The sequence below is a fragment of the Cydia strobilella genome, chromosome 21 (assembly GCF_947568885.1).
Source record: "Cydia strobilella chromosome 21, ilCydStro3.1, whole genome shotgun sequence".
Lineage (NCBI taxonomy): Eukaryota > Metazoa > Arthropoda > Insecta > Lepidoptera > Tortricidae > Cydia > Cydia strobilella.
In genome coordinates, this window is record NC_086061.1 from 106401 (window position 1) to 122426 (window position 16026).

Here is a 16026-nt window from a genome sequence, read left to right on the forward strand (position 1 = left end):
TTACCTCATAGGTGATGTGAAAAGCTGTATGTGTCACATGGTAGCAAAATTATTTCCATCTTGGGCGTAACACACTTGAATACCTCACTACGCTCAGGATTCTACTTTAGAGTCCCTCGTTATTCTCGGGATTCTATTATAGAATCCTTTTCGCTTCGTTTAGGATTCAACGTACGCCCTCGCCGTAAATATGTCATTTCGCTCCCTTGTAACACAATCTACTATTTCACCTTGGGCGTTAACACTTGAATCCCTCACTACGCTCAGGATTCTATGGATTTCAGAATTCAGGATCCAATGTACGCCCTCGCCGTAAATATGTCATTTTGCTCCCTTGTGACACAATCTAATAATATTTCGCGCATGATTGATATGATTTTCATCTAGCAACGAGTAATAAAGGGAGTCTGAAAATTCTTGAATGAAACCTCATTCTCATCACAACAGACGCCCTCCTTGGTTTGGCTCAAACAGTGCAATCGCGACCGGCACGTTGGACAGACGTCCAAGCGTACCGTGAACAGAAACAACGAATTTCGCGCCGCTAAACTTTTAAAACTTTTTTTTAATGAAAAGTCAATTAACTTCAATTATTCTACTCAGTGGACAATACCTTTGCAAAGCATGTAGCTGATAATCGTTCGTAAATGCTTAATATACACACTTTCGTGATTTAAATGACAATTTGTATTAGTAAAGATTTACATTATTTTACAAATTTGTCTGGCTGGCTGTGTTAATTAGTGTCACCATGACGAACACGTGAGTATTTCACATTAGAATCTACCTAGTTTACATATTTCATTGGGGTAGTAGGTAAATAAAGTTCTAACGGCGGATTTTATATAATTTCCATAGTAGCGTTTTACATAAGTAAACAGAGGCCCAACAAAATGCTACTAGGACTACCGTCTACGATGGGCTCGGGCTTACAGTATGAGGCTCGTCAAAAAAGAAGTGTACACCAGGTTTTGCTATGGTCGGGAACACGCATGTAACCACCCCTGTAGTTGCAGGCGCGCATAGGCTACGGTGACTGCTTACCATCGAGCGGGCCGTATGCTTCTTTGCCACCGACGTGGTACAAAAAAATACCAATTCTATTAAATCAAATCACATCTATATTACATTATAGTATATATAATAATTCAAATACACTGCAAAGGACAAAAATTAGGAAAACAAATACTGAGAAATATAAACAAGTTTTCTAATCTTATCGATACGTCAGTACACAAACCGTGATTACTTCCAGATTAAAATGATAGTATATGTGTGATGAAGTATAAATACTTACAGAAACAATGCCGGAAAGAACTACACAGGATGTTAGAAGCTTAACTAACCTCAACTCAACGTCGCAAACGAGAATCTTTCTCGATGTCTGATTGGGCTGAATTTAGTATAAGGGGTTAAGGGATTTCGCTATAGGTAATACGCGCATATTATCGTTGTCTCGCTCAAACATCGGAGCGACGTGCGAACCGCATCCAGTGTAATAACCGCCTAACTGCGTAACATCGAAACATTGCATTGTAACGTGATATGCTTATATGGTACAGTGGACGTCGATAGTTATTTGTTTTACACTCGGGGGCAAAGTTGTTGTTTAACCACTCGTGCTAATATTGATACCCGACCAAGCGAAAGATTCCAAAATTGGAAAAATGGAATCTTGAGCGTTGCGAGGGTTTAAAGCACAAGGGTTAAACAAATTTTGCCACCGAGTGAAACACAAACTTTTTCACCACACCAACATAAGGAAAATACTAACTGTAAAATATCAATCAAAATCAAAGCAAACATAACACATAATTTAAAAAACAACACACACATAAGAAAACAACTCAAAATTGCATTTGATTACTTTGCCTCACATGTGAATAAAGACATGTTTACATTTTCGCCCTAAGGAGCATTAAGGTTAAAAAGTTAATGAGTAAGTGCAGATCAAGCTGGTTGGCTAATTAATGGTCCCCAAAGTTAGCTAAGAATTCTGCCATAAAACGACTCTACCTAAAAATCGTTGTTTAGAATCCGCTTGGTAAGTTTTTATTAGTAAATTACCTTGACCTTCTAACAAACGGACAGTTTAGTTTACTTCGCAACAAAAAATATATGTTACACTCATATAATTTTAAGTGTTTTGGGATAAGGCAATCAAAACAAAAATTCCACGGACTTTTCGGCCCCCCATTCATATCATTCGATATTTTACTTTTCGAATAACCAGTTATCCTATTAATTGTACTTAGTATAAATAGTTCGCTCAGAATTTTCTTTGCCACTTATAGTAGACCGTATTTCTGACGAGATATTTTGTCGCTCGAAGTGAGAGCGCAAATAGTTCCAGTCAGAATGGGACAGTGCCTACAGTGGGTGGCTTTAACCCGATTTAAAGACACCTTTTTAATCCCCCACGTAAAAAGAGGGGTGTTACATGTTTGACGCCAATGTATGTCTGTCTGTCTGTGTCTGTCTGTGGCATCGTAGCTCTCAAACGGAGGGGTCTATTTTGATGCGATCTTTTTACGTGAAAGCGAGTTTTCTTGGGGTGGTTCTAAGCTATGTTTAATAGAAATCGATCTAGCAGTTTAAAGAGTAGGTATCAGTTATTTTACAAAATAATGTTAGGCATTTTTGGCATAAAATAGATTTTGTGGGCTTACAGCGTAGGGGGTTTTTATTTACTTTGCAAGGTTTTTTTTTTTCAAGACCATCTTTAAAACTCCCACACTATAGAGTTACCGCGAACAAACATAATCTCCAACCCAGTAGTGTGAAGTGTCGAGTCGAGGCATAAGTGTTTTAATATGAGTGGTGGTGTTCAAAACAATTTTTGGAAGCGAAAAATAATTTCTTCACCCCCTCCCCCAGGTTTTAAACTGTGGGTTCAAAATATATTTTTTTTAATACTACGTCAGTGGCAAACAAGCATACGGCCCGCCTGATGTTAAGCAGTCTCCGTAGCCTATGTACGCCTGCAACTCCAGAGGAGTTACGTGCGCGTTTCGAACCACGGATCCTGAAATATGTGACCGAAAATACGAATGTTACTTATCGTCAAAAAAACATAAAACACATGAACAAGAAAAGTGTCTGTGACCCTAAAAGCTCACTTCGAGCGGTCGATAATACATTGAAATTTCCTTGTGCCAGCATTCTACACGTGACTGAGCTGCAGATCTCGCGATAAGCTTCACTAGCTTATAAAATAAAATAAACCGGCCAAGTGCGAGTCGGACTCGCGCACGAAGGGTTCCGTACCATTACGGAAAAAACAGCAAAAAAATCACGGTTGTTGTATGGGAGCCCCATTTAAATATTTATATTATTCTGTTTTTAGGGTTCCGTACCTCAAAAGGAAAAAAACGGAACCCTTATAGGATCACTCGTGCGTCCGTCTGTCTGTCTGTCTGTCTGTCTGTCTGTCTGTCCGTCTGTCACAGCCTATTTTCTCCGAAACTACTAGACCAATTAAGTTGAAATTTGGTACACATATGTAAGATTGTAACCCAAAGATGGACATGTAACGTAAACAAATTAATTTTACCCACGGGGGCCACTTTTGGGGGGTAAATGAGAAAATTAAAAAATAAAGTTTGTCAAACTATATCGTTTTACATATCAAATGAAAGAGCTCATTGTAAGAATCTCAAATATATTTTTTTTATAATTGTAAGATAAATAGTTTAGAAGTTATTCAAGAAAATAGGCAAAAAATGACCATTCCCCCCTTTATCTCCGAAACTACTGGGTCAAAAATTTTGAAAAAAATACACGAAATAGATCTTTACCTATCACCGGAAAACCTATTAGAAATGTGCAGTCAAGCGTGAGTCGGACTTAATTACTTAGTTTTTGATCCGACCCCTACGGGTTTTTTAAAGACATTTCACATAAAAAATACATTGTTTAAATTCTGTTATGTACGGAACCTTTGGAACGCGAGTCCGACTCGCACATGGCCGGTTTTTTAGTATTTGTTGTCATAGCGGCAACAGAAATACATCATCTGTGAAAATTTCAACTGTCTAGCTATCACGGTTCATGAGATACAGCCTGGTGACAGACAGACAGACAGACGGACAGACGGACAGACGGACGGGCAGACGGACAGACGGACAGCGGAGTCTTAGTAATAGGGTCCCGTTTTTACCCTTTGGGTACGGAACCCTAAAAATACTTCACTGAGTCGATCATTATCACAGCGAGCTCACAATAGTCTTACGTGTCATAGATCCTACTGGCAATTAAGTCTTTTATACTAATTTCTACCAAAAAACGAAACTTTCAGAAAAATTATATCTTATTACCGAACCTGCTCACAAAATTTCACGAGAATCGGTTGGTAAATGCGACGCGAATGCAGAAGAGAACAACCGGACATACAAAAGCATTTTTGCCCAAGCTGGAAGGGAGACCTTCGCTAACGCTCCGTCAATAATCAACTAAGTAGGTATGTGCATAGTCTACTTGATCAACCTACCTCATGATCTCAGGAGAATGTACTGTATTGAATTACTAGCGGATCTCTCTCGCGAGCCGTCTTTGGCGCCGGCGCCACAGTAATTTACTGGACGAAAAACATATTTACTCTCATTAACATGCCGCTAATGGACTTAGAGCTTGACGTCATCAGCAAATAGGTGAGTCCATACAATGCTGCCGAATTATTCAGTGCCTAATAAAGTCTAGACCAACCAACTAAAACCAGCCAACTAATAAAAACCGGCCAAGTGCGAGTCGGACTCGCGCACCGAGGGTTCCGTACTTTTTTAGTATTTGTTGTTATAGCGGCAACAGAAATACATCATCTGTGAAAATTTCAACTGTCTAGCTAACACGGTTCATGAGATACAGCCTGGTGACAGACAGACAGACGGACAGACGGACAGCGGAGTCTTAGTAATAGGGTCCCGTTTTAACCCTTAGGAACCCTAAAAAGTATGTAAAACAAAATCAAGCAAACATTTCTGACCACTATTATTATCTGTACTTTGGTTTGCACTATTGTCAAATTCATCACATCTATTGTAACTAACAATTTGCCTGCCTTGATACCTAGTTCACATCTAACTATAATTTCGTCTGAGTTCAATGAAAGCAACTTGCTTCATTATAATCTAGTTATGATCATTAGACTAGTAAAAATGCGTGAGGGTCGTGGAACACTTGATTGGAACGAAGTTAAGAGGCCGGTGTCGATTTTAGTCGCAAAAATGTAAAATTGATAGATTTAGTCCGTGAAATTTTACACCTTTTGTTACCTAATTGAAATAACAAGTACTGGTTTCTATTAGCACGTCTTCTTATCTTACCTTTTATCAGATCAATTTTTTGAAAACAGACTCACTAAATTAGTAATGTTTGCTTTTCTGATGGACGTTTAGGTAAACGCGCGTAAAGCACTGATTTTGTCGCTCTTATTTGTAAATTTCGTAAAGTTTGGACTGCTAAACATGGCAATTTTGTATTACACATATCCTGTACTTGACGTTTATCAGACTACATTTTTAATATTATAACTTTGAAGTAGTGTAAATGAAAGTTAGACGAAATCAATTTTCTCCAGAAATTACTTCAAAACAAGTGACAATTTCTCTGAAAATCGACTTAATTTCAACGTAATTTTGATACTTAAACAATCTACAACATTTGCTGAAACTATTCTTATACATCAATTTGTATAATTTACCACCATGATTTTTTGATGAATTTTTAAAAACTGCCCCTTCTCTTCATTGATTACCGGTGACGCACGCTCGCGACCTCATTATTAAAAAGCAAGATGAGAAGACGTGCTAATAGAAATCAATACTTGTTATTTAGATATTACGTAACAAAACGTGTATAATTTCAACGACTAAATCTATCAATTTTACATTTTTGTTCCAAAATCGACTACGGCCTCTTAAGGAAGAGTCGTGCCGGAAACTTTTGACATAATTATTTTCAAGGAAAATAATTTTGCTACCATGTGACACATACTGCTATTCACATCACATTATGAGGAAATCATTTTCATGCTGATACTCATGCGCATTCGATAAAGGACTTCGTTCCAATATAATATATAAATGAGTTATAAATTTGGAATCGGATTGAAATAATAACTGCGGTTATAAAAATAGACGTAGGATAAAAATTATTGAACAAGTGTCTCAACACACACTCACCTACGTACAAGTGCATCTTTGTCAAAGCGCCAAAAATAACTAAAGCGACACGCCGCCTTTATTTGCAATGACCAGAAAAGATTCCTATATGTTTTCCATTATATTAAGTTTTGCTTGTCAAACCGAAACATTATACATGTGCCACCTCAATGTCGCAGTTACTTAAGAAAATGACCCTAAATAACGTGTCAAGGAGGTATTCTCATGTAAATTCAGCTCTGTTTGACAGCAGTAAGTACTTGTAACTTACACAATGTTTTGCTTAACTGAAAAGCAAGTAGGTAGCAACATTGGAAACTCGGAAGCATCATACTTGTATGTATGTGTGTAGTTACGGTTAGCAACTTCTTTACCTATAACTTGGCAAGCTCCGCCTCTCGAACAAACATATTAACGTTCTATTAGACTATAGGTATGTCTTTATTGGAACAGAATGCATATATTATAGTGTTTGGAAAGAGAAGAGTCGTGGAATGTATTGTGCCCATACATTCCACGACTCTTCTCTTTCCGAACAGACTCTAAATGAATAAATAATGTAGATATGTATAGGTACAATACAAACTTAAACTTAAACTAATTAAAAACTAAAAATAAATATCTAAACAGGGGCCCTGTGGCATAGTGCCAAAGATACTGGCAGCATTTCCTCCCTGAACATATTTATTTGGGGTCGATATTTTATAGCGTCAAATTTCTTGCTAATCTCATTTAATAGTCATCGCAATCGTAATCGAAACCAACAATGACTAAAGTGATTGGATGATGTGATCGTTTCTATTCAAAGCTTAGCTTCTAAATGACTTATTTGTGATGGCCGAAGAATGGAAATAAGCAACCATTTAAGCGACAAACATTTTTTTTGAGATTTTCCATTCGATTGTATTTTAATGTGGTTACCTCAGAACGCTGTCATTTACGAACAGTAAAGTGACTCACGTTCAATTTATAGCATAAAACATAGTCTCTATTACGTTGTATCTTGTCATAATTATATTTTTTCTACTCGTCGAGTATAATCTGTGTATTACAACTTAACATGCAACACAACAACCTTACTCTTTTCAACTTTGGATAGTATATGGCACTTCCGACTCAAGCATAAGAATTTTATCGATACGGTTTAGTCAATTATAAAAATTTTGAAAATAGAACTTCATACATTTCGATAAAATGTTTCTTGTTTAAGGAGACTCGATTCAATGCAAATTATCGCATTTGCTTTGTGATTGGTTGGCCAACAAAAACATTTTATTTTATGTTGTAGTAGAAATAATTGCTTCATAAGTCAGAAACGCGCATGTGACACCCTTCACATAGCAACATCCATACCCTATGAAAACCGCTTAGCGTTGCTTGTTAGTCTCCATAGGCTACGGCTATTGTCTTAAAATTGAATTTAGCGCGGAGCAGGTACCAGGGCCTCATAAGTTACGAGGAGGTGTCGTTGACCAACCCGCCGGGGGCGCCGGGCCCGGCGGCCGGTGCGCGTACAAGTATGAAGGTATCACGGGCCGCGGCAGCTCGCGTATCTTAGCTGTTTACTTTTGGTTTGTTTACCTAAGTATACGATTCTACTAGTTGAAAGTATAATTTTTTTGTCTCGTAGAAAACGTATTGTATACAATAGTGATATAATCAAGCTTTTCAATCTCGTACCCTAACTTAAGCAACTCAGCAAGCTTCGTTGCTTAAACACGGTACTCGACTGAAAAGCTCTCTATTATATCACGATTGTATAAAATACTATTGTGGCAATACACCGGAACTTATTAAGAACAAAACATCAAGCCCTAGTTCTGTTGTTATCACATCATCGTCTATTATGATCTCACGTTTACTGTTTAGTACCGATAGTCAGCAGTTGCAATGCAACCATCATGATCACACCAGAATGCACCCACGTCGCTTTAACCGTAGTAACTATTTATTAATCTGTGCTTTGACTATAAATCGATAAACCTGCCTCTGATCTCGGTCGATTTGTTTAGATTTAGAGCGATGGAGCTTCACCTTAATCTAGAACTATAACTTAAATATACCTTTTATTATTTGCTGCCTTCGGTCTCCATAATCAAATTCGTACTACTACATAACTACCATGTAAAACACTTACCTACACATTATCACTACACCTTATAAAACAGTCCCCCGAAGCGTCTGTCTGTTTGTGTGTATGTATGTTCGCGATAAACTCAAAAACTACCGAACGGATTTTCATGCGGTTTTTACCTATCAATAGAGTAATTCTTTAGGAAGGTTTAGGTGTATAACTTGTTAAGGTTTTATGTAACCCGTGCGAAGCCGGGGCGGGTCGCTAGTTACTTATAAAACGAGATTTAATCACGTATAATTGAGTTTTAAAATGTACCTCCCACGATACGAGAACGCCATGGTCCTCTTGGTCTCGGATAAAAACTCCCCGAGACCTCGAAATGAATACCGAAACTTATCAGCTCCATGTTAGCAATATTATTGCATTGTCATCGGAATTACGGATGTACTCCAAATTTCAACTGAATTAGACATTGGGAAGTGATTCAAATTTAAGTTACAAGATTAGAAGCACACATACTTATATACATTCAAGGATAGTTAGGATAAACGGGATCAAGCTCTAAATAAAAGTGTGTAAGTAAAAAAAGTAATAAAAGCTTGCAAATCTGATAAGCCTTTTAGCATAAAAACGATTTATTAATAAATTACAGTATTTCATCCAGCCCCAACAAGCAAGCCGATATAATTCAAAAGTAACGTCTTCGAACCAAATCATATGAAATTGCCGCTGATCCATTTAAATAAATCTCTTTAAATCGGTCAAGAGGCATCTGAAAATACAATGGCATTTTCAATCAGCAGGCCTCCTGAATGGAGTGTAAAATATTCACTTCAGGTACATAGTTATAAATACAGAGAAAGTGTGTTTCTGTTGTGGATGTGGGGCCATACATACCTACAAACGGTTACGAGTTCCTGTAGACAATTTAAAGTCTAGCACTTATTGTTGGTTCGACTTCAACGCATTATTATGAGCAACAAATGGCTAAACTGATGACTTTTATATAACCAAATTTGGCTAATATTACTAGTAGTTAGCCCCAAACTGAGAACGCGCGGTTCGCCAAAAAGATCAATTGAATGGCTGCTTAGTCGGCAAAATATCGAAAACCGCGTGCGATTTATTGCAAGGTCTGTGGAGCCCTTAACTGATAGATTTAAGCAAGATTTAAGTCACCATAGAAATTTAAATAAACTGTATCTGTGGTAAGCCGTAATCTTTATTGTCAAATACCTATACTTATTATGTTTATTTTATTTCGTTTTTATCTTGCTAATCGAACGAGCGAGTAAAGCGAAGTGAAGTTCTTACATTCATTACCGGCCGGAACACACGGCCGGCTAGGGGCACGTCCCGCCCGTCCCGGCATTTCAAAGTTTTTAAGCTAAACTATCAGAGGATAGGTCGATGGACTTATAACTTAAGTAAAGTTCTAATTTAAATGAAATCCGGTAAACGTGTAGATGAAGGCATTATATTTTAATCATTAAATTATGAGCAGGCTCGATCAAGGGGTTATGGAGCTAGAAGAGCCCAAACCCAAAGCCAAAAAAGCTATTTGTGAGGGGTCTTGCTATTCTGGTCATATTATTTGCAAGAAAGTATGGTCGAGTTTGGTATCAAATGAAAGTGCCCGGTTTACACATTTATAATATAGTTTTTTTTAATTTCCTGGTCTTTTTGGCTGTAATCAAATTTTGTCTTTGATGTTAAATTTGACCCCTTTTCCGTTTCCACAATTATCTAAAACTTCCCTTGCCTTACGTAGGCCTTCGATGAAAATCTAATCCTATTGATGGAAATTGAAAACTCAAGGTGGCTATAGGAATTCTTGATATGTACAATGCAACCCCAGCGAGTATGTGGTCTCGTTAATTCGTCTTGAGCAGACACAACAAAGTTTCAAACTTACCCAGTCACATTTAAAATTAATTGACCCAGAGGACTGTGAACCTCTTTAACATACTTTTTTTTAGAACTCTACATAGGGTTCTATACCCGAAGCATCTCAATTGAATCTAACGAGTATTACGCGTCCGCTATCCGTCTGTCTGGCTTCCAGAGGGCTATACATCAAGAATCGTAACTTCAAATAATGTAGAGCATAATAACAAATAGGTTGTAATACCTATTTAAACTGGTCAGGCGTGAATGGAACTTAAGGTAATCAAAACATTGTAAAAACTCGGGGCGCGAGTGTGACTCGCAAACGGCTATACTTTTTTTTGTTAAGGCGTAAGCCACACTACTATCGATTCATCAGTGTTTAGTCATTTACTGTGCAAGTACCCGCGAACTGGCGAACCCATTAGATAGAACGCCAAAATATCAACTGAAATGGATGGCATGTTACCGTTGGTTAAGAATTGACTACTTTATAACAAGTAACTGAGAAGTTATCAAAGAAAACAGTTAGTTGCATGTGAGCCGTTGATAGCATAATCTTGCCAATAAATTGTACCGGCAGCGGTATTTTGATATCGTAACGCGGTAGGAATTTGGTGATAACGCTGTTGACACAGCGCGACCTTGGCATTCCGCGTGTCGCCGTGACAAGACTTTGTCTTCAGCCTGCAACCTGCCCATGCCCCACTCTTAAACCAGACATTTGCAATTTTTTACACCAGATAGCGCTGTTATAGTTTGGGTGTTACCTGATACGCCTGTAAATGTTTGATTCATAATGTTCAAATTACAGCGATAGAACGCTTATACGTGATTGTCAGAGCAGTGTGAATTGGTTCCGCAAACAACTCAATGTTACGATTGTGCTAAATGCTTTATTACTTTACTACATTAGTACTTAAATATATGCCTGCAATAAAATAGCTACTGGTATGCCGCCCTCACCAAAATTGTTAGTGTAAATTGTTGGACGCCCTCCCATGTTGCGTCAATCTCCGCCTATTGGCATCGGAAAACTTTAAAAAAATTTAATAAACAAAACCTGAGTAAAGTTCTGATCGTTCTAATAAGGCCCCTATGCTCCGAACATTATACAGGGTTACTAAACAATAAGTGCATTCCCGTTGCCACGGAGGTTTTGGGATTATACTGAGCAACTTTTACTATGAGACCAATCCCGAAATAGCGAAAAAAAAATCTTCCCTCCCATAGAAAATGAACCAGCTAAAATGTATTATGAAACCGCCCTTTTTTTTGCGATTTCGGGATTGGTCTCATAGTAAAAGTTGTTGTCGAATTTTACCGTTTGAATAAAAACGAACTCAATTGTCTGATTCCAAGGTCGATCATTGTTTACACGAGGACACCGATGATGTTTCGACAATATTGTGTTTTGTTTATATCACCATATGCTAATTCTTCGATGGAAATCTCGACGTGACGCATTACTGCGTTCTTATACCATCGAAAAAGATCACGTCAGCACTCAGCACAATATGACCCTGTCTGTTGTTTTAAGTAAGTATACATAGTGCGTTTTAGAATTGACGGATGCATGGTTTATGCTTGTATGGTACCGTAAATCTCGATTGATTTATAGTCAAAGTTCTTTATTTTATGCTTTGGATTTTTAATTTGACTCTTTGAAAAACTATCCGCGAACAATGATTGATATATGGTACGTCCCACAATAAAAAAGGAAAAATATATTAACATTTAAATTGATATATGGCTTAACTAGTCTTGTTTTTGGCGAATATTTTGTCAATTAAAAGTTTTTGTAAATAAATAAAATTAATAAATATTTAGGACAATTTTATTCAGATCGACCTAGTCCCACAGTAAGCTCGTTGGCTTGTGTTGTGCCACTATGTGATCTGATTCAGTCATACCTACTGACAGACTTTAAAGTTCTAAAGGAGTCTTGCAAAATTTATCAGCGAATAAAGACAAAAAACTTTTGTTGTTTTTTTTTAACCACCAATATGTAAAAAGAAATAACGTGTCGCGTGCAGAAAATACACAAATAAACACGCACAAAAAAAAAACATTTTTTTTTCGAATTAGACCAAAAGTCATATAATTTTTTTTTGCTGCTTATGACCTCTGGAATGCGCGGTTAAAATATTTCGGGTTACTAGAGCCCACGGTGTATAATACATAGGTATATACTTATATATATAGAAAACATCCATAACTCAGGAACAAATATTTGTGATAAACACACAGATAAATGCCCTTACCGGGATTCGAACCCGGGACCTCCCGTTTCGTAGGCAGGGTCACTACCGACTAGGCTAGAAGGCCGTTCAAATCGTTATTCGTTCGCTGAGGTCATAGAGTAACTTATACTAGAGCGGTACTGTCATAGTAAATTTTGTAACCACAGTAAATTCACTGACATCTGTCGACACACTTTAAAACTAAAAATGAAGATTGCCATTGAGATTAAGAAATATCCAAACTTTAATAGGGAAGAGAAAGACATTTATTTAACTAAAATAAATTACAGTAAGAATATAAAAACTAAAAGATACTAAAAATACATTTATTTACATACAAGATATATACAGTGGTACTACGTAAACGAAATTAATAACTAGCTTAAATCTAAAATAGGCCCTTGAGGCATTGTACCAAGGATGCTGGCGGCATTTCCCCGCTGTATCGCAATGCTGATACGTTGTGCGAGAAAGCCGCCAGCTCTTCGGTCACCAGTTACGTCAACCAGACGCTTCGCGATTTCTGCAAACAACTTATGCGCGCTGGGACCCCATGGACCTAGAGTTTCAACTCCAAATGGAACGAAATGATACTCTCTACCGAGGCTCTTATATTTATTGCGTTTTAAAATTTCGGCGCTTTCCGCCGCTCCGCCCGCTTTTACATTAGTCCGTTGGAGGTGGGACGGTGCCAGTGTGTCTACGCAGGTAGCATCCCACACCAACATCCGTCCCAAGCTCCAAGGAACCAAGGACATCCCATCGGGCCTCTTGCCATCATCTCTGATAATGCCAGTCGGCTCAAGAAGAGCGGGTACATTGATGGTGGCAAGAGACCGACGGATTATGTCATTAAGCGACGCATGTCTTGAAAAACGGCCGGCACTTTTTTGACAAGATAATCCATGGTGTCCCAGTCGGTCCACGTCCGTGCCACAAGAGCATATGTGTGGCGTACACACCGAAACCCCGAGTCGCAAACCAGTCGCCAGTCTAAGGGAGGCCGGATCCAAGAAAGTACCAGTATTAGGCGAAGGATGGGCATGTAGCCAGTAACCCGCTTCCCGGGCTCCGACCGCCAAAAGCCTCGCGCGGTCTGGACCTGTACAGTTGTTTAGGAGAATATTGTAAGTTAAATTACAGTAAACATTATCCCAACTCCTTTGTGAATTTGGGTTGTCTGGAAATTGTTTTCCCGAGCAAGCAATTTTAAAAGCATTTTTGGCGTCCTCAAAGCCCGCAATCTCACAGTTTGTGGGCAAAGCCCTTAAAATATTTCCTATGAGACCAGACGTGCTATGAGTGGACGCCAAAAAGGCTGGGGAAGCCACACTGGAAATTTTGCGAATTCCTAAACCTCCAAACCGAATAGGGAGGGACGCTTGAGACCAGGAAGGCTCACTTAGCTGAATGTTTAGAATAGTCTCTAAACTAATTTTGATCAAATCATCTAAAGGCGACAATAAATTTTGATGTTTCCAAAAAGGACAGCAGCGGAGCACATATGTAAATTTAGGGACAAAAAGACAAAATTTAAGAATCACAAGAGCATAATGAGGGCTAATTTCGAGTAAGCGATTCGTGTGACTTTTGAATTTAGTTATAGAGTTAGAAATATAACCGGGAAAAGATTCTTCGAATATAGGAGATCCCAGGAGGCAAAGAGAATACTTGTCTACTGATTTGATATCAGGAGCCAGATCGTCAAATTTGGGTTGTAAGTCTGCCAAAGAACAAGAAGGTTTTTGAATAAAGAGTTCACATTTGCTGAAATTCAGTTCTAAACCAATATTTTCGAAACTACTCTTAATAAAAGACAAATCAGAGAGCACAGTATTCACGTCGCCTCCTAGAGTTCCGTCATCTAAATACCAGACATTGAATTTTGATTTTAAATTTTTAATAATTGGATTTATAGCCAAACTAAAAATTGCTGGCCCGAGAGGGTCACCCTGCTGACAGCCAACCTCAGAAGATAATTCATGTGACTTGTACATTAATTTAGATGAGTTTGAATAGCAAAAGAAAAGGTAATTGTATAGCTCTGGAATTTTGTCCTTTACTTCTGTCAGCAAAGTGTCCCTACTAACCGAATTAAAAGCATTTTTAACGTCAATTTTGACTACAATTTCGCAATCATTGAGTGAAAGGTAGGTCTTTAGGGCATGGACGGCTGCCTCGCACCCACCTTTCGTGCCGAAACCTAGCTGTATTGGTTCAAAAAGGGACTGCAATTTTGATCTAACGTGTCTAACCGCAATTTTTGATGCCAGACGTCGTAAAGTAGACCCCACAGCAATGGGTCTCACCCCTCCGTCCTTTTTGGTTAGGGCGATCAGGTTTGCACCGTATAGAATAGGGAGGATTTCAGTGTTAATTTTGCCTGAAAACATAAAATTTACTAATTTAGTAAGGGAACTGATAAGCTGCACACCTGCGTCGCCCACGGAATGAGAAATTAGATCCTTCAAATGTTGGGGCGAGATCCCATCCAGGCCGGCCGCCGAACCGTTTTTGAAAGAAAATATGGCGTCAATAACGTCTTTGTCTTCGATTTGGAGGCAGGCCCGGTCAGATGTAGGTGGGGCAAACAAGTGTGGTACTGAAGGAGCTGGGGGATGTTTAGAACGTAAAGCCGAGAGGGTATCAGGAGTATCTGGCGATAGCACGTCATTTGTGAAAAGAAGACGAGCGGCACCTTTAAGATCGCCGTCGCTAATTTTACTTTCAATTAATTTAGTTCTATTGAAAGTGGATGAGGCGCATCCAGAAGGTCGAGAAATGTGTGGAATTGTATTCGAAACGCAATTGTTTTTGATTTTTTGTGTTAAAGAAATTGTCTTATCCTTTTTGGCATGAAGGGTTTTGAATGAAAAAAGGAAAAGATTATGCCAATCATCAATTTGATTATTTTCCACACATTTTATAATTAGGCCTGAAAGGTGATTAGCGACTGTGATCCTGGCGCCGCGCGGAACTCTTTTAACAACGGGCACATTATTTTTAAGTTCGCTAAGGTATGAATGGAAAGGGATGGAATTTGGTTGGTCAGAAAGGGGGGTGGTCAAAAAGGGTTGGTCTAAATTTAAAACGGCATCATTTTGGCTGATACAAAGACGGTGTTTTTTGGAAATATGAATATTGAGGCCTCTCTGCGTTTTAAAAGAGTTGTCGCATTGTACACAATTAAAATTTAGATATGGTGTGCCATCGCCTGATTGAGTTGCGGCATGCATCCACTTACCGTAACAGTATCTACAATAACTAAAGCACAAAAAACTTAAACACAAAATAACAGTATTCACTAAAAATAAAATTTATAGTTCGTAATAGACGTTGACGTCGGCCGTCAGGACGACACGACGTAGCCGTACAAGGCCGCAACGTCTGAAACAAAAAGATATGTTATTATTTGTTCAGTATTGGGCCTGCCCACACTATTGCACAGTAATCTGATGTTTTTAGATAAGATAAAAGCAGTTTCAGGCATCTAGAGCCATGTATAATTTGAAAAATAAGCCAAAAATATCACTGTGCAAAGTGACAGACAGAAGGTTGACAGCTTTTTTATAGGGAAGATGGCTTTTCTCTACCACCAGCTTGGGATCCTGTAGTCCATCTGATAAAGGAGCAAGCGAGACATAGACTGTGAGACCTTAGT

General features: G+C 38.4%; 2 protein-coding genes across 2 annotated transcripts in view; one reads left to right on the forward strand and one right to left on the reverse strand.

The window, feature by feature from the left end:
- Positions 1-485: 485 nt before the first annotated feature.
- The window catches only part of LOC134751202 (tubulointerstitial nephritis antigen-like), a 55909-nt gene continuing 40368 nt past the window's right edge, over positions 486-16026 (forward strand). The window contains exon 1 of the mRNA XM_063686583.1: positions 486-762. Coding sequence (XP_063542653.1) covers positions 752-762 — 11 coding nt within the window. The 5' untranslated portion in view covers positions 486-751. The remainder of the gene's footprint in view (positions 763-16026) is intronic.
- On the reverse strand, positions 12731-15927 carry LOC134750921 (uncharacterized). Its single transcript, XM_063686173.1, has 2 exons — positions 14621-15927; positions 12731-13467 (listed from the first exon to the last, which is right to left on the reverse strand). Exons 1-2 carry the CDS (start codon positions 15599-15601, stop codon positions 13210-13212), a joined length of 1239 nt encoding a protein of 412 aa, XP_063542243.1. The 5' UTR covers positions 15602-15927; the 3' UTR covers positions 12731-13209.

Excerpts from the sequence above, each read along its gene's own strand:
- LOC134750921 (XM_063686173.1), bottom strand. The coding sequence starts at position 15,601 with ATGCATGCCGCAACTCAATCAGGCGATGGCACACCATATCTAAATTTT. Across the intron at positions 13,468-14,620 it reads GTCTGGCATCAAAAATTGCG|GTCCAGACCGCGCGAGGCTT; the intron begins GTTAGACACGTT and ends ACAACTGTACAG.